The sequence below is a fragment of the Geotrypetes seraphini genome, chromosome 5 (assembly GCF_902459505.1).
Source record: "Geotrypetes seraphini chromosome 5, aGeoSer1.1, whole genome shotgun sequence".
NCBI classification, from domain to species: Eukaryota; Metazoa; Chordata; class Amphibia; order Gymnophiona; family Dermophiidae; genus Geotrypetes; species Geotrypetes seraphini.
Window position 1 is genome coordinate 50056426 of NC_047088.1, and position 19957 is coordinate 50076382.

The 19957-nt window shown below is 42.3% G+C and overlaps 1 protein-coding gene across 5 annotated transcripts in view; it reads right to left on the reverse strand.

Annotated features, from left to right (window-relative positions):
- Nucleotides 1-19957, reverse strand: part of LOC117360640 (fibronectin type-III domain-containing protein 3a-like) — a 177552-nt gene that overhangs the window by 80759 nt on the left and 76836 nt on the right. For all 5 annotated transcript variants that reach the window (XM_033944726.1, XM_033944722.1, XM_033944723.1 and 2 more), the window contains 5 exons: nt 17375-17433; nt 16722-16879; nt 14194-14253; nt 8765-8903; nt 6451-6504 (listed from right to left, as the gene is read on the reverse strand). In XM_033944726.1, the coding sequence (XP_033800617.1) occupies nt 6451-6504; nt 8765-8903; nt 14194-14253; nt 16722-16879; nt 17375-17433 (470 nt within the window). The remainder of the gene's footprint in view (nt 1-6450; nt 6505-8764; nt 8904-14193; nt 14254-16721; nt 16880-17374; nt 17434-19957) is intronic.

Genomic DNA, 19957 nt, shown 5'->3' on the forward strand with positions numbered 1-19957 from the left:
GGGGAACTTCCCCGGCAACAAACATTCTGCTCTGAAACTTAGGAAATAGAACAATGATCAATAAACATTTAACAAGTAAACAGTGAATAATAAATCACTCATATGAGTAACTAAGAGCCAATTTGCTAATTGCAATTATCAGGGGCTAGAGAACCCTTCCAAAAGGAAAGAGAATAGGAAAGTTTCTGTTCCTGTAACATCTCTGCTTAATCCTAGATACAGTAGAAGAGGTTAAGAGAAGGAATCAGACGAATCAAAAAAATCTGCGAATTTGATGACCTCACATTTTGTTCCCGCCTCCAGGTCGTCGATGAATATGTTAAACAGGAGCGGTCCCAGCACTGACCCTTGAGGAACCCCGCTCGTGACCCCTTGCAATCCAAGGAATGAAGTTTTTCTTCCGCCTCAGAGGCATGCGGAGATGGAAAATAATAGACTATCTACTGCCGATTTTCCTCAAGACTGGCAGGACGCTGTAGTCATTCCCTTATTAAATAATCAAAAAAATGATCCTACCATCATAGACAATTACTGACCAGTTTCTAATTCCCCTTTTGTCTCTAAAATTGTCAAGAAAGTGGTTGCAATTCAGTTATCAGATTTTATAGTGAAAACAAAACATATTACAACCTCGCTAAATCGGATTCAGACCTCACCACTCTACTGAACACACTTTATTAGGTCTTTTAAATTATATAAGACAAACTCTTGATAGCAGAGGTGATGATGTTCTTTTCTCATTGGACATGTCTGTGACATTTGAATTGGTTGACCACACTATTCTTCTTAGCTGATTAAATGACATTCAGGTAACTGGTTCTGCGCTTCAATGGTTCCAATCATACTTGTCTAATTGTACACATGTTGTACAATATTCAAATGCATTTTCTATTTTTCATTTGTCGGCATCAGGTATTCCCCAGGGTTCTGTTCTTGACCTATTCTCTAATATCTTTTTGGCACCTTTGAATCTTCTCGTTCAATCCCTCAGATTTACTTTTTTCAGACGATATACAACTTCTCATTCCCCTAGATTCTCATTCACCTTCTGAATATTCCATTATTTCTGATAAAGTAGACAAAATTGCAGATTGGTTAACATCAAATAATCTAAAAATTAATTCTCAGAAGACTGTGGTAATGCTTTTCTCTTCAGGCAAACAACATTCTAATCTTTCAAATTTTAGTATGAATGGGATTTCACTTTCATTTACAACTACTACTAAAATTCTGGGTATGACACTAGATAATACTTTATCTTTTTATACTCATATCTCCAAAGTGGTTTCTTCTTCATTTTTTGCCTTACGACAAATTCGCTCTGTTCGTTCATTTCTTCAAAAAAGCTCTCTTCGTATACGGATTCATTCTCTAGTTTTATCTAAACTTGATTATTCAAATTCAATTTTGATCGGTCTGCCTAATTATCAGTTACATCGTTTATAGTTGGTACAAAACATTGCGGTTAGATTGATATATGGATGTTCTAAATTCAACCATGTGACTCCACTTCTTAAAACTGAACATATTCTTCCTATAGTCTACCAAATTCCTTACAAATATAATACAATCACTTTTTTAGTTATGCTTTCCGGACTCCCTTTCTTTTACATAGATTTTTGATTCATTATGCTGCACAGAGATCTCTCCACTCATCAAATCAACATCTTCAGTGTAACTTTTTACGCAATTATTTCTTGATGTACACAGAAATTCATCACTCTCAAGTTATGGCACCTGTTATTTGGAACTCTTTCCCTATCTGCCTTTGTGAAGAAAAATCGTTCATTACATTTAAAGCCCAATTAAAGGCATTTTACTTCTCTCAAGCATTCTGCTCATAAAGTTTTTTTGTTTGTTTGTTTACATTATGGGGACCATATTAATTTATTCTCCTTTCCTTATAATTCCTATTGTAATTTATCATATTGTTTTTCCCTTTAAACATAATAGTTTGTCTTGTATTGTTTTATTTCCTTATTTTATATTTATTGTAAACTGCTTAGATTTTAACATTTTTGTTTTATATTTATGGTATATTAAATAAATTGAACTTGAACCAGGCCTTGACTGAGGAACCCTGGATGAACAGGCAATTTCAGGAACCTGCCTCTCTATAGATGCACCAGATCTGAGTACCAAGGTCTGTGGGGCCAGTCCGGGCCACCAGTATCACCAGACTCTAATGGGTCACTATCCTGCAGATGATCCAATATGGATGAGCAGGAAAAAAGTTTGTCTGTGTATTAGTGCCACACATGATGGAGCACTGCGAGGTGGACAACTGCTGGGCATCGAGCTTCAACATAGATAGGGTGTCAGAAATGACATGAGAAACTGAAGCTGATCTGAAAATGCAAAGCACTGAGGAATCATCATTGTGATTCACTGCCACTCCTGTCCTCTGGCTACTGGATCCCGTAAGGGATCCCACATCATCTACCGTCACAGAAGAGCCCTGCAATAATAAAGGTATGGAAAAGAACTTCCAATCATCCTAGTTCTGTTCTGAAGGGTCATTGACACTGGGAAGCGGTGAGGCATGAGGTGGGAAAGTCTGCCTGGGAAAAGGATCTCCCTTAGGCAGTAGCAGGCATATCCAAGGGCAGTACAGCGCTTCCCAGTCCTGTTAAGTAGGATTTCCATAAGAGGCTGACAAAATCAGAGAAACCTTGCATTGGGGGATCTGAGATTCCTTGCACAACACCAGATTGGGGAAGAGGAGATTCATCTGCTACTACATGCTTGTGTTTTGCCCCATCACTGCTTGGCTCATCTGAGCAGGATCTCTTCCCATTAGACCAGACTTTCTAGGATTTTGGGGGTCCAAGGCCTTAGAGGCCTGAATGGGGGCCAAGCCCGAAGCTCCCACCTCTTCCTCATGTGGAATATGGCCGCTCCTCAACTGGCAACTCTATGCAAAACACACAGGATCCGAGACTAGAAAGGGCATCCATGAGAGGTAGGTTCCAGAAAAATCAAACAGTTTTGAGGCAGAAAAACCTATGTTTAAATAAGATGGCTAAAAATCCCAGATGGCTGCTGTTGGAACTAAAATTAAAAAAAAAAAAAAATAGCAATTTTAGAGTTTTGGAGGAGGGGCCACCAAATTCTAAATCCAGAAACCTCAAATTGAAATTTACAGAAACCACACTCCTCCCCCCTCAAAAATGCCCCCCACAGGGAATAATTGGAGTATTCACTGTAACTTCTGGTACCTGTTTGCCTGAATCAGCCTGTCTGCAGGGAAAAGATTTCTGCCTCAGAAATTGTCAGACTTCGCATTGAAGAAATTTTTCAGGCTGCTAGTCGGGCCGATCATGACCACAGACTTCCACACCCGAGATTCTTCACACTGCGACAGGAGACACTACGCAGCCGGCTCCCTGATACCGAGAGGGTTGTTACACAGGCGCCCTACAGTCTGCACCCAAGCCTCTGATGAAATCAACAGGCGAGCCACTCTCATGGGGACAGACCCCAAGCTCCTGAATGGACACAAAGAAGGCTGGCTCCACAGGTACTCAATGAGATTGGCCTGGAGCAACAGTCCATCCCTGCATCCTTTCCCCAGTTTAGTAAGCCCAAAAGGGGACCTCCAAGCACTGAAGTCATGAAGAAATTAAAAAATCCAATGGAAAAAAACCTTGAAAATAACAAAAAGAAGCAGAGCAGATCAGAACACACCTTCTGAGTTTGTTTGCAAAAGGAAAAACTGCATGAGTGAGCTGTTCTCCACAGCAGAAGGGGAGGAGTTCAAGATCTTAAAGTGATACCCCTTCTGCAGTTTTGTGGGAAGTGGGAATCAACAGTTAAAGTACAGACTCCTATGTAAATGTAACAGAATTGATGATTTGTATTTTTATGGTGGCCATGTGCAAAAGTGGAGTTTATTTGCACTAACTATAGTGCTAATGTAAGTGATCATGCCTTAATGTACAGTCATATGAAAAAATTAGGACAACCCATGAAATATTCAGTTCTTTCTTAAGAAACTAGTGTTTAAGCCTGTTACATTAACAGGTGCTAGAATATATGTCTGTCTGTCTTTCTTTCTTTCTGTATCTCTCCCAGCCCCTGTCTCTCTCTTCCTTTCTTTCTGTCTGCCTTTCTCCCTCCCGCTGTCTGTCCTTCTTTCTTTCTGGTTCTCTCTCTGGCACCCTGTCTGTCTGTCTTTCTTTCTTTCTCTCTCTCTCCCTGCCCGCTGTCTTTCTGTCTGTCTGTTTTTCATTCTAATGCGCTGCCTGCCTGTCTTTCTGTCTCTCCATGGCCCCCTTCTGTCTCCCCTCCCCCAAAGCAAACCAAGATTGCTCCCAGGCCCCTTTTCCCTCTCCCTGTGCCCCCTTTCCACTTCCCTATGCAGCAGCATTTCCCTCCCACCCTTACCTGTGCAGCAGCATTTCCCACCCTTCCCTGTGCAGCAGCAGCATTTCCCCCCCCCACACACACACACACACTTCCCTGTGCAGCAGCAGCATTTCCCACCCTTACCTGTGCAGCAGAAGCATTTCCCGGCCTTCCCTGTGCAGCAGCAGCATTTCCCCCCCCACACACACACACACTTCCCTGTGCAGCATCTCCCGCTGCCCCCTTCCCAACCGCATTTAAATTCAGAGAAAAGCGCTGCACCGCGCTACCGCTGGCTTCGGCGTCTTCCATTCACTGTGGCCAACCCTAGCGGAAACAGGAAGTAGTCAGAGAAGGCGGGCCACAGTGGACAGAAGACGGTGAAGCCAGCGGTAGCGCGGTGCAGCGCTTTTCTCTGAATTTAAATGCGGGTGAGCCGGTGAGAAGGAGTCTTAAAAGTAGCTGGTTTTGGCGGTGAGTGAGGGCGGGAGGGGGGAGTCACCGGCTGTGCTGTGTCTCTCCGTGTTTGAATTTGAAAATGGAATTCGGCACGGAGGGACACAGCACTTGTCAACGGTCACCGCGGTCGGCAATCGGGGGGGCGAGGACGCGGCTCAGGAGGCTGGGAAGGTGTTGACGGGCGGCGGCGGCGGGGGCCTCCTCCTGCAGGCGCTCGTGTCTCAGGGATCCGGCTCATCCCAGCACGGAGAGAGCTTGCCTGCGCTTCCTCGCAGCAACAGTTGATGAGTGAGGGCGGGAGGAGGGGAGTGGCCAGAAAGTTCCCTGCCGCCGGGTTCTAAAATGGAATACGGCCACGGATCACACACCACAGCGGCAGGGATCACACTGTTTTAACAGCGCATGCGCCGGTAAGCTTTTATTATATAGGCTGTTCACATATCGACGTCAAATCTTTTATTTATTTATCTCTGGAAAAGAAAGTTATGTAATTGCAGGTAAACAACAACATTTTTCCATGATTTACTCATGAAATAAAAGATATCCACAAAAATGTGTATTCTAACTGAGGATTAAATTAGGACACCCCCACATATCCTTCCACTTAAAGTGGCTCAAATCATACACAGGTGTATCACATCAGGTGCACATAATTAGAACATCGTTACTCAACATTTTAAAGGAGGGTTGCCCTACTTAAACCTCAGACATTTAGTGATGTTGGGGTTGGTTACTACAATAACACAGGATCCTCACACCAATCATCCCCACGCGAACACGCGAAGTACCCAGGGAGGAATAGCTGGAAGTGGGAGAGAACCCCAGGAAAAGTAGTAATAGGGAAGCTCTTTGAGAGATATAGGAAATCAAGGATTACAAGTAATGAGATAATAGAAAACGATGGGACAGTGAAGCTTCAATATGAGGTGGATGGGGTGGGGGGACACCATCAGGATCAATAGCAACTACATATGACAAACCATTTTTCTGGACTGAATTCACTGTTTTATGGAGTTACTACAAAAAGTTCCCCTCGCTTTACTAGTCTCTTTGTGATGTTTTCTAGGAAAAGCCAGAGTGAGAGTCACACAATAAAAAAGAAACAGAAGGCACATCAACACCAGCAGTACTATTAGATTATTTATGAGTGAGGTTCATTCCTGTCATTGAATGTACGAAATAAACCTAAACCAGGAGATACATCCTCAATAAAATGACAGATGTGTTTCTTGGGATACATCCTGTATTAAAAGAAAAATGTTAACGCAAAGGCTAAAAGAATGCAGATTCCAATGTTTATTAACTACGTAAATTAAACATACTGCCTAAGAGAAAAAACTGAATCCTGCAATTTGCAACTTCTACTAAGGTAAGATAATATTTTAAACTTGTGCAGACAGAATGTTCCTTTAAATATCTTTCTTACCTATAAAACTTACCCAATAACGTAAGTTGGGTACATTACAGATATTCAATAACTACCCATTATAAAAAGTGCATTATTTTTCCACAGTAATATCCTTTGTGGGTGTGACAAACACATAGGCTACTGAAACACTCACTCATCATCTTGGGCCATTATGTACCAGAAAATAAATATGTTTCTACTAATGTTAGGCATATTCTTGGAGAGACAAAACCTACCTCATCCCATTCCAAAAGAAAGCTAGTTATTTTACAACCATTGTCATTTGAGGCCTGAAAGGAAAAAAAAATACTTAAAAGTAAATGATCCAACACTGCTAATTGTTTTCAAGTTTCAAGTTCATTAAAAGTTTGATATAAACGCAGTGTCAAATATTTTCAACGCGAATAACAATATATTTTTTTTTTTGGAGGGGGGGACAAAGTAAAACAATTTATACAAGTAAACATACAATCTATGTACATAATTAATTTTCATACACATACGCTGAAATAAAATGTGGAACTAAATTACATTTTCAATTAGATAAAGCGTTGTTTTTCACTTGTAATAAAAAAATTATTTAGTGGATAGCATGATTGATCAGGCACACAAGTGGGTGATGTCGCTTGAATGGTTTAGGATGGAGCAATTTTCCCAGAGTTCAAAGCATGCCTGTCCCTTGTTGTGTGCAATCGTCTCCTCAGTTCTACAGCTCAAGAAATGAAGGAACTCTCATGCAGGCGGGAGAAGCTGTATGCCTAACCAGTCCTGCTAAGGAAAACACCTTCCAAAAGGTGAGAAACAGTGTCTTTTCTGTCAATAAGCATAACTGAATCAGGCATACAAGTGGTTACTCCCAAGCTTAAAGCTGCTCATTCATTTACATTGTCCACGAGTATTCCTGTGATAAAGCACCGCTTTACCAAATGCATTGTCTTTGGGGCCTAGTCCAAGAAGCAGTTTGAAGTGAAGGTACGAAATGTGGAACAAGGTGTTCTATATACTGTATATACTAGAATATCAACTGAGATTTTTGGGCCCAAAAATGAGGGACCCGGTTTATATTCGGGAAAATCCCCCCCCCCCCCCAGAATTATTGCAGGCCGCTGCCAGGCTCTGCACCCTGTCCCCCCTCCCTGCCCTATCCTTGTACCTCCTTCTGCTGATCCCTGGTGGTCAAGAGGAGCAGCGGGCAGAAGCAAGCTAGCCGCGCTCCTGCCCTGCCGCTAACCCAGTCAGTGATGGCTGCTGCAAGATCAGGTTTCTTCAGCCGCTGAGCGGCACCGAGGAGTACGCTTTGGTGAGAATTCATGGGAGCCAGTCAAGAAGCCGCTCAGCGCCGAACAGGAAGACCAAAGTGCGCTCCTGCTCAGTGCCGTTCAGCGACTGAAGAAACCTAATCTCACGGTAACCACCACTGACCAGGTTAGCAGCGGGGCAGGAGCGCGGAAAGCTCGCTCCTGTCCGCTGCACCTCTGGACCACCAAGGATCGGCAGAGGAGGTACGATGGCAGGGAGGAGGGATAAGGTGCAGAGCCTGGGAGGGAGGGGGCCTGGGTGCAGAGTCTGACAGGGGAGGGAAGGAAGGAAGGAAGGGGGCTGGGTGCTGAGCCTGACAGGGGTTGGGAGGGAAGGGGGCTGGGAGTAAAGCCTGACAGGGCAGGGCACTTGAATATTAAGCCCCCCGACGTATATTCGAGTCAACCATTTTTCCTCCTTTTGGGGGGGAAAATGGGAGTTTTGACTTATATTCGAGTATATAGCTAAGTTATCAAGTAAATCAGATTTCAAGAAAGCTAAGGCAGCTGCAGTGGCTCTGATTTTAAGTGGTTCGAGATACACCAACTTGTTTATAACAGAACTAGATGCAGGGAGAGGGTCAGCGATAAAACTCAAGGGGGACAGGACAGGGAAATTGAGTTCCTGTGGGGACAGGGCAAATCTTTCCCTGTGTCATTCTCTACTCACAATCACATTAAACGTCATCTGCCATTTTGATGCCCAGTCTCACAAGGTCCCCCAGGTTCTCAGGCCATTGCATTAGCCATTAGGCTATTCCTCCACTCTCCAGTACCTCAAATGCTAGAAATAATTTTCTAGAAATAATTTTTTGAATAGAGTTGTAGATTAATTGCAATTAATATATTAACCAGCGAGATTAAAAATTTTAATCATGAGTTAACTGTATTACCGGCCAAACTATTCTTTCCCTTCCCTTTTGACATCATTGTGCATGTTTGGGTCTCGGGCAGCATCTACAATGCAAGCAGACTTTCTCCACCAAACAAACCAAAGAGTGTTCCTTTAGCCATGTAACGCTTACTCCAATTCAACTCCCTATTTCCGCAGCTGCAAGAAAGCTCTCAGTGTCAGTGGAGGAAGCCTGCTTGCACTGCAGATGTTGCCTGTAACCCAGCTATGCCAGACCATTTAATTCAAGATTAAAAATATTAAATTGTGAAATCAATCACAATTAAAATTTTTAATCATTTTACAATTTTTTCTTTAAAAAAGACTTTTCACATTTATAACACATTTGTTGGTACTTACCTTCCACTGTAAAATTAGGCTGTTTTTGGTTCTGTTGACAAGTTTAGGCGGTGCTGGGGAGTCTGGTTCACAACTTTCTGTAGTAAAACTCACCACTTCGGAAACAGATCCTTCCAGATTGTTACAAGTTGCTGAAACTCTAACCATATAAAAACAATGATTAAGAATTATCAAAAGGTATCTCATTATTAAATTTTTATGCAACATTATTGAAAAGAAACCAACTGTTCTTCAGAGGGCTACATTACAAATAGGTCAGATAGAAAGATGAGCTCTGCCTCCTTCCCAGGCAGTTGCTCCTGCCCCCTTAGTTTGTGCAAAAGCAATCAATGAGCACTGTAATGACAAACATAACTAGATGGAGGAAAACAGGGAAAAATCCCCAACACTACAATTCTGGTTTGCTCTGTAACAAACACATCAATGAAAATCATAACATTCAAAAGATACCAAAACTAAGCCCAACCTGCACTAACATTATATAGATTTCAGAGCCACTCATGTCCTACTATCAAGTAGAGACTTAGACCAGACTTTACTGTCTTGTGTGTTGTGTTTTTTTTAAGCTTATCTGAGAGACAGAAGTCTCCAAACTAGACTGATCCCAAGGCAGAAGGCAGGTAAAGACACAGGGTGGGGCTTCAGGGCTATTAGACATATCTACATGAAAGAAGATTGAGGTAAGAACCTAATCTTTCTTTCTAGTGCAATGTGTCTTGTAGTCCTGAATGCTAGGGATGTACCAAAGCAGTCCCCTGAGTCCAGGGAGGGCCTGCCTTCAAAACAAAGGACCCGAAAGCGGTCTTTCCTGACTGCTAGGTCTCTCTATAGAACCTAGTAAATGTATGAAGAGTAGACCATGCAGCTGCTCTATAGTTCTTCTTCACTCAGAGGGTGGTGGATACCTGGAATGCGCTTCCAGAGGAGGTGGTAGAGCAGAGTACGATATTGGGTTTCAAAAAGGGGTTGGACAAGTTCCTGAAGGAAAAGGGGATTGAAGGGTATAGTTAGAGGGGTACTATACAGGACAAAATGTCTTAAGTAAAGGATCACTTACAGGTCACGGACCTGGGGGCCACCGTGGGTGCAGACTGCTGGGCACAATGGACCTATGGTCTGACTCGGCAGAGGCAATGCTTATGTTCTTATGTTCCTTGGGTGAAACTGCCCGAGTCTACACCCATGAGGTAGCAACTCCTCTGGTGGAGACATCCTTGTCCTTCTCGAAACTGACTCTAACCTCACCAACCTCTCTGATAACATCTCAACTTGCATAACAAATCTCCAATCCTGGGCTCTCACTGTTCAAATGAAACTAAATGAGACCAAAACAAAACTTCTTTGGCTCGGCTCGAAATTGGATCAGCTACCCTCCTTCATCCCACTTTCCTCTAGCACCAATCTGCAGCTTGAGCACTCTAGCAAAGTTCTGGGAATCATCATTGACTCTACATTGTCCTTTAACGACCACATCAACTCCCTAGTAAAAAAATGCTTTTTCAATCTTCATATGCTAAGGAAAGTCAGATCCTGCTTCCACCAGCAACATTTCGCTGTCCTTGTCCAATCCATCATTCTTTCCAGACTTGATTACTGCAACTTCATCTACCTAAGCCTAACAAAGAAAAGTCCTATCAGACTTCAACGGATTCAGAACACCGCAGCTAAACTAATCTTCGCAAAAGGCAAATTCGACCATGTCTCCCCGCTTCTGTCTAAGCTTCACTGGCTCCCAGTCTTCCTCAGGGTTCGCTACAAATGCGCCTGTCTTACCTTCAAATCTCTTCACGGCATCCTTCCTCCCCTCTTTCCTCTATCTTGGCTCTCGAGTACTCATTCCACCAGATCCACTCAGAAATTCAAACTATCCTTCCCTTCTCTAAATGGCATTTCCCATATAGGAAAACTTGGAACATCCCTCCTCTTCAGGATCACCGAGCTGTGGAACAGCTTTACTGCCCTTCTTCGGAGTTCGACCTCCCTCCAACACTTCAGAAAACATCTGAAAACCTGGCTTTTCTCCAAAATGTAACTACCCCCTACCTCCCCCCCTCTCCTTCCTGTTTTACCAAGCCCTCCTTCCTTCCATTGGAGTTCCTTTCTTTGTTTTTAATTCCTGTAAACCGTGTCGAGCTCCACTTCTGTGGAGATGACGCGGTATATAAACTTAAGGTTTAGTTTAGTTTAGTTTTCAAAGCGATCGGCAGCTGCTAATCACAGTACACATATGCGGTGGTAAGGGCCATTTTAATCAATCTGGAAATCGAAGCCTTAAGTTGCTGGCCTCCCTTTCATAGTTTGAATGGTCAGAACAAAAAGGTGATCCAATTCACGAAATTCATTGGTAACCATGAGGTATTGGAGAAGCACATGTATGACATTCACCAAATGCAGCATTTTATCCTTTCTCTTAGATCCCACAGGGTACAAAGTGGGCAACTTCCTGAATAACGAGGAAGGCAGAGACTATTTTTGGTAAGGACAGAACTGTGTGCAATAAAATACATGCTTTCATAATCTTAAGGAATGGAGCCCTACAGGACAGAGCTTGTAACTTGGAGACACGTCTCGCCGAAATAATAGTCATCAAAAACGCCATCTTGACTGTAAGATTGAGAAGGGAAGCATCCTATAAGGAGACCTTGCAATACAGTATTAAGATTCCAGAAAGGGAATGAAAGACGCATTGGAGAACGCAACCGAAGAGCTGGGTGACATCAGGTGAGAGATCAGACAACCTCTTTTCCCTCAAGATCAGAAACATGAAAGGCCTGCTATCTGTACTTTAAATCAGTGTTCTTCAACCACCGGTCCATGGACCAGTGCCAGTCCACAGAAATTTCCTGTCAGTCCACTGGGCCAGCACGTGCATCAGGCCCAAAACAGTGTTCTTCAACCACCGATCCACAGTGCGATCGCTGCGGCGTTATATTTGAGCCAGCTCCCTCTTCCTAACTGATTCAGTGCACAAAGCCACGGGCAGTGGCTCCTACGGGCATCCTGTGCCTGAACCGGAAGCCTTCTCTCTGACGTTGCAACGTCAGAGGGAAGGCTTCCAGATGAGGCACGGGACATGCAAGGTGCAATTAGTACTATTATGGGGGCGGGGTCTGGGGTGGAGATTGGGTAGAGATGGGCGGGGACTGGCCCACGACTTAGCCCAGTGTTCTTCAACTGCCGGTCCACGGACCGATGCCAGTCCACAGAATAATTTTTTTATTTCTGCCAGTCCATAGGTGTAAAAAGGTTGAAAAACACTGCTTTAAATGATCTGACTGACAGACCCTTCTGAAGTCCCTCTTGCAAAAAGTCCAGGACTCCAAAATCAGAGCTTGTAAGGGCTCTACACCATCCACAGCACACCAGTGCAGAAAGGACTTCTGGGCCTAGAACAGGCTGCTACCGTTGACAACTTCTTAGCTCTAAGCATTATGGCAGAATTTTGAGTTCACACCAGGTGAAGTTTATAGTGAACTGGCAAGACTCAAGGTGAACAAAGCCATGGGACCAGACAATTTGCACCCAAGAGTGCTCAGAGAATTGAGCGATGTCCTGGCAAAACCGTTGGCTGAGCTATTCAATCTCTCCCTAAGTAAGGGGAAAGTTCCCCTGGACTGGAAATTAGCTAATGTCGTTCCTCTGCATAAAAAGGGTTGCAGGGCAGAGGCTGCGAATTATAGACCGGTGAGTCTCACATCAATAGTGTGCAAACTCATGAAAACACTAATTAAAAGCAAATTGGACACGATCTTGAATGAAGGGAATCTTCGGGATCCCAGTCAGCATGGATTCACCAAGGGTAGGTCCTGCCAATCCAATCTCATCAGCTTCTTTGACTGGGTAACAAGAAAGTTGGACTTGGGAGAGTCTTTGGACGTCGTGTACCTGGACTTCAGTAAAGCTTTTGACAGTGTCCCACACCGCAGGCTGCTAAGCAAGATGAAATCAATGGGGTTAGGAGAGACACTAACTGCATGGGTCAATGATTGGCTGAGTGGCAGACTTCAGAGGGTGGTGGCTAATGGTACCCTCTCTAAAACATCGGAGGTGACCAGTGGAGTGCCGCAGGGCTCGGTCCTGGGTCCGCTCCTTTTCAACATATTCATAGGGGATCTGACTCAAGGGCTTCAAAGTAAAATAACACTATTCGCCGATGACGCCAAACTATGTAATATAGTAAGTGAATGCAGTTTACAGAATTATATGGCACAGGACCTGCTTACATTGGAAAGTTGGTCCTCAACCTGGCAGCTAGGCTTCAATGCTAAGAAATGTAAGGTCATGCACCTCGGAAGCGGAAATCCATGCAACACGTACTTCTTGAACGGAGAAACTTTAACTAGGACTTCAGCAGAACGACATTTAGGAGTAATCATCAGTGCAGACATGAAAACTGCCAATCAAGTGGAGAAGGCTTCATCTAAGGCAAGGCGGATATTGGGTTGTATCAATAGAAGTTTTGTCAGCCGAAAGCCTGAAGTCATAATGCCATTGTACAGGGCCATGGTGAGACCTCATCTGGAGTACTGTGTGCAATTCTGGAGGCCACATTACAGTAAAGATGTGCACAGAATTGAATCGGTTCAGCGAACGGCCACCAGGATGATCTCGGGGCTCAAGGGTCTCTCGTACGAAGAGAGACTGAAGAAATTGCAGCTCTACACTCTCGCGGAACGTAGGGAGAGGGGAGACATGATCGAAACATTTAAGTACCTCACGGGACGTGTCGAAGTGGAAGATGATATTTTCTTTCTCAAGGGACCCTCGGCCACAAGAGGGCACCCGCTCAAACTCAGGGGCGGAAAATTTCATGGCGACACCAGAAAGTATTTCTTCACAGAGAGAGTGGTTGATCATTGGAACAAGCTTCCAGTGCAGGTGATTGAGGCAGACAGAGTGCCAGACTTTAAGACTAAATGGGATACTCATGTGGGATCCCTACGAGGGTCAAGATAAGGAAATTGGGTCATTAGGGCATAGACAGGGGTGGGTAAGCAGAGTGGGCAGACTTGATGGGCTGTAGCCCTTTTCTGCCGTCATCTTCTATGTTTCTATGATCACACACAAGTAACTTTTACTCATTAGGGCAGCCTACTCAAGAGTCATGCTGCAAGCCTAAAGAGTTTGGGATTCTCTATAGGGCCCAGTCCCTGATTGAGAAGATCCACTTGGACTGCCAGTCTGAGGCCTTCATCCCTCTGGAGGCAGACTAGGTCTGCATACCATGGTCTATGGGGCCAATTGAATGCCACTAGTACTGCCAACCCCGGATGACTTGCAAACCTGCAAATGACTTGACCTAGAATGAGCCACAAAGAAAACAGGTACAAGAGTCCCTTCTCCAGGCATGGTTGGACTAACACATCCAACTCCACACCCCTACTGCAGAAAACATAATGCTTGTTAAGAAAATTCCTAGTAACATTTACCTGACGTGGTATTCAGTTGCTGGTCGTAGGTCAGAAAGGTTGAATGTTGTTTCCTCCCCACTTTGAACAAAGAAGAAATAATTATTTTCACTATACTTGCTTAAAAATAATTTCCAGTAGATTCTCATAATATTCTTAATTTTGAATGCTAAGAAAAATCTGATTAACAGTTTGGTCATGGTGGAAGCAATCATGTTATGGATATAAAAAAGTGAAAGAATTCCGGTTAAAATTATGAAGGTTCTCTGTTGAATACACTAAAAAAAAAAATCAATATTAGACATTAAATTATCATATCTTCATTTCCTGTTACCAAAGTCTATCATTAGATGTTTATGTAGTACAGTTGCAGTCAAGTTAAAACAAAAAATGTATTTATTTATTTTTAAAATTTCTAACCGTCTAGCCCTAGGCAGTTTACATAAGACCAAACATACATGACGCTTAAAACAATACAAAAAGACAAACATAAATCAAGATTTAAATTCACAACAAATCTTCGATCAAGCAGATTTTAAAAAGCAGTTACGAACAATTGTGTTTTTAAGAATTTTCTGATAGTTCTTCTATCAGCACATTTCCTTAACTGTCCTACCAGCGAATTCCATAACTTTACCTTAGCACAACAAAAGGTCATTACACAAGTTTCTACATATTTTGGATTAACATTGCTCCTCAGCAAAGCTGAATTCTCAAAGTGTAAAGATCTTTTAGAGTAGTAAACAGTCATCCTTTCCTTGAAATATTCTAGAATTGTACTGTACAAAAATTGATGACAAATCATCACAATCTTGTATTTCATTCTAAATGTCATTGGCAGCCAGTGTAATTGTCGAAGATAAGGTGTAATGTGATCATGTTTAGGAGCTCCTGTGATCAATCTGGCTGCAGCATTTTATACCACTTGCAATGCCCTGTACCTTGTCTTAATCATTCCAAGATACAGGGCACTGCAGTAGTCAAGTCTTAATAAAGATATCGCCTGTACTACAGTACGGAAGTCAAAAGGCGTCAATATCTGTTTCACCCGGTACCGTAAATGTATTTGCACAAAACATATCTGTACCATCTTAGCCACTTGACATTTCATTGAAACAGCTGAATCAAGTCTAAGATTGTCATTGACTCTCTTACTGGAAGGGTTTCATCCATTACCTTTATTTCTTTTGACCACCTATCTTGGTCTGCCTTCCCCCAAGCATCAATTTTGCCTTATCAACATTTAAAACCTTGTTCTCTCATTTCATGTAATTATTCAAAACCTTTTCCAATTCATATCCCCATACTTGTACTGGGAAAAAGTTTCAGGAATCCAGTTGATTACAACGCCCAAGGCAATATGGATTCACTAGAGGCAGGTCTTGTCAGACAAATCTGATCAATTTCTTTGACTGGAGGAACAGAGAATTGGGTAAAGGGAGTGTGCTAGATGTGGTGTATTTAGATTTTAGCAAAGCCTATGACAGTGTTTCACACAGGCATCTAATAAACAGAGTGCCCTCGGAATCGGCCCCAGTAACAGACTAGGTAAGAGGTTGAGTGGAAGGCGACAGAGGATAGTGGTCAATGGAGATTGCTCTGAGGAAAAGGATTTTGCCAGTGGGTGGCCTGAAGATTTTCTTGGGCCTATTCTTTTTAACATTTTTATAAGTGAAGGGCTGTCAGGTAAGATTTCTCTCTTTGCTGACGATACAAAAATCTGCAATACAGTAGACAACCCTGATGATGTGAACAATATGAAGAATGACCTAGCGAAGCTTGAGGAATGGTCTGAAATTTGGCAGCTAAGATTTAATACTAAGAAATGCAAAATCATGCATTTGGGCTGTAAACACCCAAGGAAAGGTACAGTCCAGGTGGTGAAAAGCTTTTGTGCACAAAGATGAGTGGGACTCGAGGGTGATAGTATAATGATGATCTAGGTGATAGTGAAAGCTAGAAGGATGCTTGGGTGTATAGGGAAAGGAATGGCCAGTTGGAGTAGGCGAGTCCTCATTTAGAATATTGTGTACAATTCTGGAGATCACATCTTCAAAAATACATAAAAGGATGGAGTCAGTCCAGAGGAAGGCTACTAAAATGGTTGGTGGTCTACAACATAAGGTGTACGGGGACAGACTTAAAGATCTCAATATGTATACTTTGAAGGAAAGGTGGAGGAGGGAAGATATGATAGAGACGTTTAAATACTTATGTGGCATAATATGCATGAGGTGAGTCTCTTTCAATTGAAAGGAAACTCCAGAGTGAGAGGGCATGGGATGAAGTTAAGAGGTGATAGGCTCAGGAATAATCTAAGGAAATACTTTTTAAAAAAAAACAAACAGAAAGTATAGTGGATGCGTGGAATAGTCTCTGGTAAGAGTTGGTGGTGACAAAGACTGTCTAAATTCAAGAAAGCTTGGAATAGGCACTTGGGATCTCTTAGGAAGAGGAAGATATAGTGGACGCCATTTGGCCTTTATTTACTGTCATGTTTCTATGTTTCTGAGTGCTACAGACAGGAAGAAAACTTGCCACCTACATACCTGTAGACGGATTTAAATTTCCCATTTGTGCCACTGTTAGAGATATTCACTTCATATGTAAATGCTGCTGTTGGAAAATCAGCATGACTTTCCCCATTCTGTGAGCTAACTGGAAGGTTCCAACTTAGAACAGCTGACCTTGCTGTCATGTGAGATACCTAAAGTAATACAAAACAAAATTCAAACGTATAAGTACATGAGCTACAAAAGCTACACGTAATCCTAGTTATCTTCATTGCTATTATTTGACTTACCTTAAAAAAATTCTTCCAAATGTTTAATTGCAATAACAATTTTTCTCTCTATGCATGAGCTAGATCTATGTCTACATCTATAGAGGATATACAGTACTGTATATTCATATACATCTAATGTATTTAGGTATTCATACATTAAAAAAACAGAGGAAACAAATACAGTACAACTGTATACAGCATATAAGATTCGATTTTAGCAGATGCGCAAACAATTGCAACAGGCAGTAGCCTATTCATATTGACATACATTTGCGGTGGCAGATTCCTCACATTCAGCTTGTATTACTCAATTGTTACATTTGTATCTGTATTATATATGGTGCTACATATAACACCATTAAATTATTTTTATCTTTAAGAGAGTTTAAAATTCTTGGTTTAGTTTATTATACTTACTAAAGGTTTAGCGATGCTTAAAACGAAATCTTCTAAATTTCTGGAATCTGTCTCTGCTTCTGCAGGGAGAAAATATACAAAAGAAAAATGCTGTACCCAAATGCATCCACAAGATGGAGCTAGTTTATTTCATAAATTAATTTGCTTGTTTTCTTGCCTGATTTCTGTTGTATATTCTGCCTTGATAATACAAAGCAACTAAAATTTGTTCCTACTAAAATTCAATGTACACCCGTATTGGGTTTTTAATTAAGAGGTTCTAGAGCAACTTCTGACTAACAGCAAGTGGGAGAGTGCATGTAAACAGTAATGCACATTTGGAAATGCCATGTGAGGAGTTACAGTGATTCGCTAATAAAAATTATTAAACAAAAAAAAAAACTAACCAAAAACAAAAGGTGACTTCCTAATATAGGAGGGATATTGTTCCTTCCCACCAACCCCCGGTCCATCCTAAGGTGAAGGCAGAGGTCAAGGTCTTAGTTGCTAGACTCCCTGGATTGTGGTACCCAGACCATGAGGCCTCCTTAGGATAATTATTTAGTATTGTATTATAATTTAATGGTGTTCTTTTGGGGAGGGTTGTAAAGGAATATGAGGTTGTTACAGAATGTACAATGGGACACTTCTGCCTCTATTGTACCTACAATCTAACCACTGACTCTATTAGTTTTTTAGATCTCCACTAAGGCCAGCCAACACATTTATAGTGCGGGGAGCATGAGTGGTTTGAATTAAGGGGGATTTCCTTGATACAGCCCTTAGGGGTGAAACATAGGACTACGTCGGAGTGCTTACCCCCACCCGCGTAGTATATGATGAGTATATCACTCTAATATATTTATTGAAAAATATTTAAAAATATAACAAAATGATTATGAGACCAATGACGATTAGGGGTACCAACATTCTGTATGATCTATAAAGTTTATTGGCATGCAGATGGTATCACTGAGGTCTGTGAGTTATAAAATACTAAGATAAACTCATATAAGATTCTCCTACTATTACGTGTGTTGGCTGGTCTATTGTACCTAGTCATTTGTGAATCATTTGATGTCTAGTTCTGCTATTTTTCTCGATGAATACCTGTACTTGGAGAATTTACTGTTCTGCTTAATAAACAGATTTAAACATAATTTAATCAACTCTAAGGATTACAGTGTTCTCCAAGCGCTTTTTAGCCAGGCGCCCATCTGTCGCAAATCCTGCTGCCGCTGCTACTACTTAGCACACAGCCTGAAGAGCTGCCAAAAAACTCCCGCCTGACTTAAAAAAAAAAAACAACAAAATCCAGCAAGCGACTCCTTCTCTTCCCTCCGAAACTGGAAATCACATCCCAGGGGGTAGGGAAGAGAAGGGAAGCCGGCACAGGCAGTGGTACCATTAGAGCCCTGGAGCATGCGGGAGATAGGCCAGCCACACGGATGGAAGCTTACAACTTGCTGCTCTTGCTACTTCGGGAATTTCTCGCTGCCAGGTCCTGCCTACTTTCTGTTTCCGCGAAGACAGGACCCGGCAACGAGGAAGGCCTGAAGCAAGCAAGAGCAGCAAGTTGTAAGCTTCCCTCTGTCGCTGAACTTTGGGAGACAGGTCAGCGACAGAGGGAAACTTACAACTTGCCTTTGTCTGTAGTGAATCTAACGGGTGTGTGAGACGGGGGAGGGGGATGGGAAGAGAAATGCTGCTGCCCCAATTAGGGGGGAAGAGAAATGCTGCTGCTGTACCCAATTGGGGGGGAGGTGGAAGAGAAATGCTGCTGCCCCCAATTAGGGGGGAAGGGGGAAGAGAAATGCTGCTGCTGTACCCAATTAGGGGGAGAGGGGGAAGAGAAATACTGCTGCACCACCCAATTGGGGGGAGGGGGGAAGAGAAATGTTGCTGCACCCAATCGGGGGAGGGGGAAGAGACATGCTGCTGCACCTAATTTGGGGGGAGGGGGAAGAGAAATGCTGTCTATCTTGAAGTCTAAGAGGTTTACAATAAAATTTAAAATATATATATTAAAAGGGTAATAAAAACAGAGACTAATACAAACAACAGAAAAACAATACTAGATACAAAAGGGATGAGGATGATAAATTTTTAAAAAGGGAAAAGGAGAGAACAATGGGGCGAAAGGAGTAATAAAAGATGCCGGGTAAGCTAACGAAGAACATTATCTTATACCTCAAAAGCATCTTTAAACATAAATGTCCTAAGATTTGATTTGAATTTAAAAACACAGTTTCCTAAGATTGTTAGGAAGGGCATTCCATAAAGTGGGTACTAGTGCTGCCCGATTCAAGAAAAAAATTTGATTCGATTTGATTTAGCCTATTGAAATTGATTTTTCGATTTGATTTTTCTGCCCAATTGGGTGCTTTTTTCAAACATCCTGGGGTGTTTATTTTATAACCTCTTCACCCCCTTTGCTCTCTCCTACCTACACTGGTGCTGTGGTGTAAACAAAAAAGGCTTTCCCTGTCTCTGTTAAATCCTAGCTCAAGTTTGCGGTCTAACATCAGCTCTGGCAGGATACACATTTCAACTCTGACATATTGTAATTACAAAACAGAAAATAAAATTATTTTTTCTACCTTT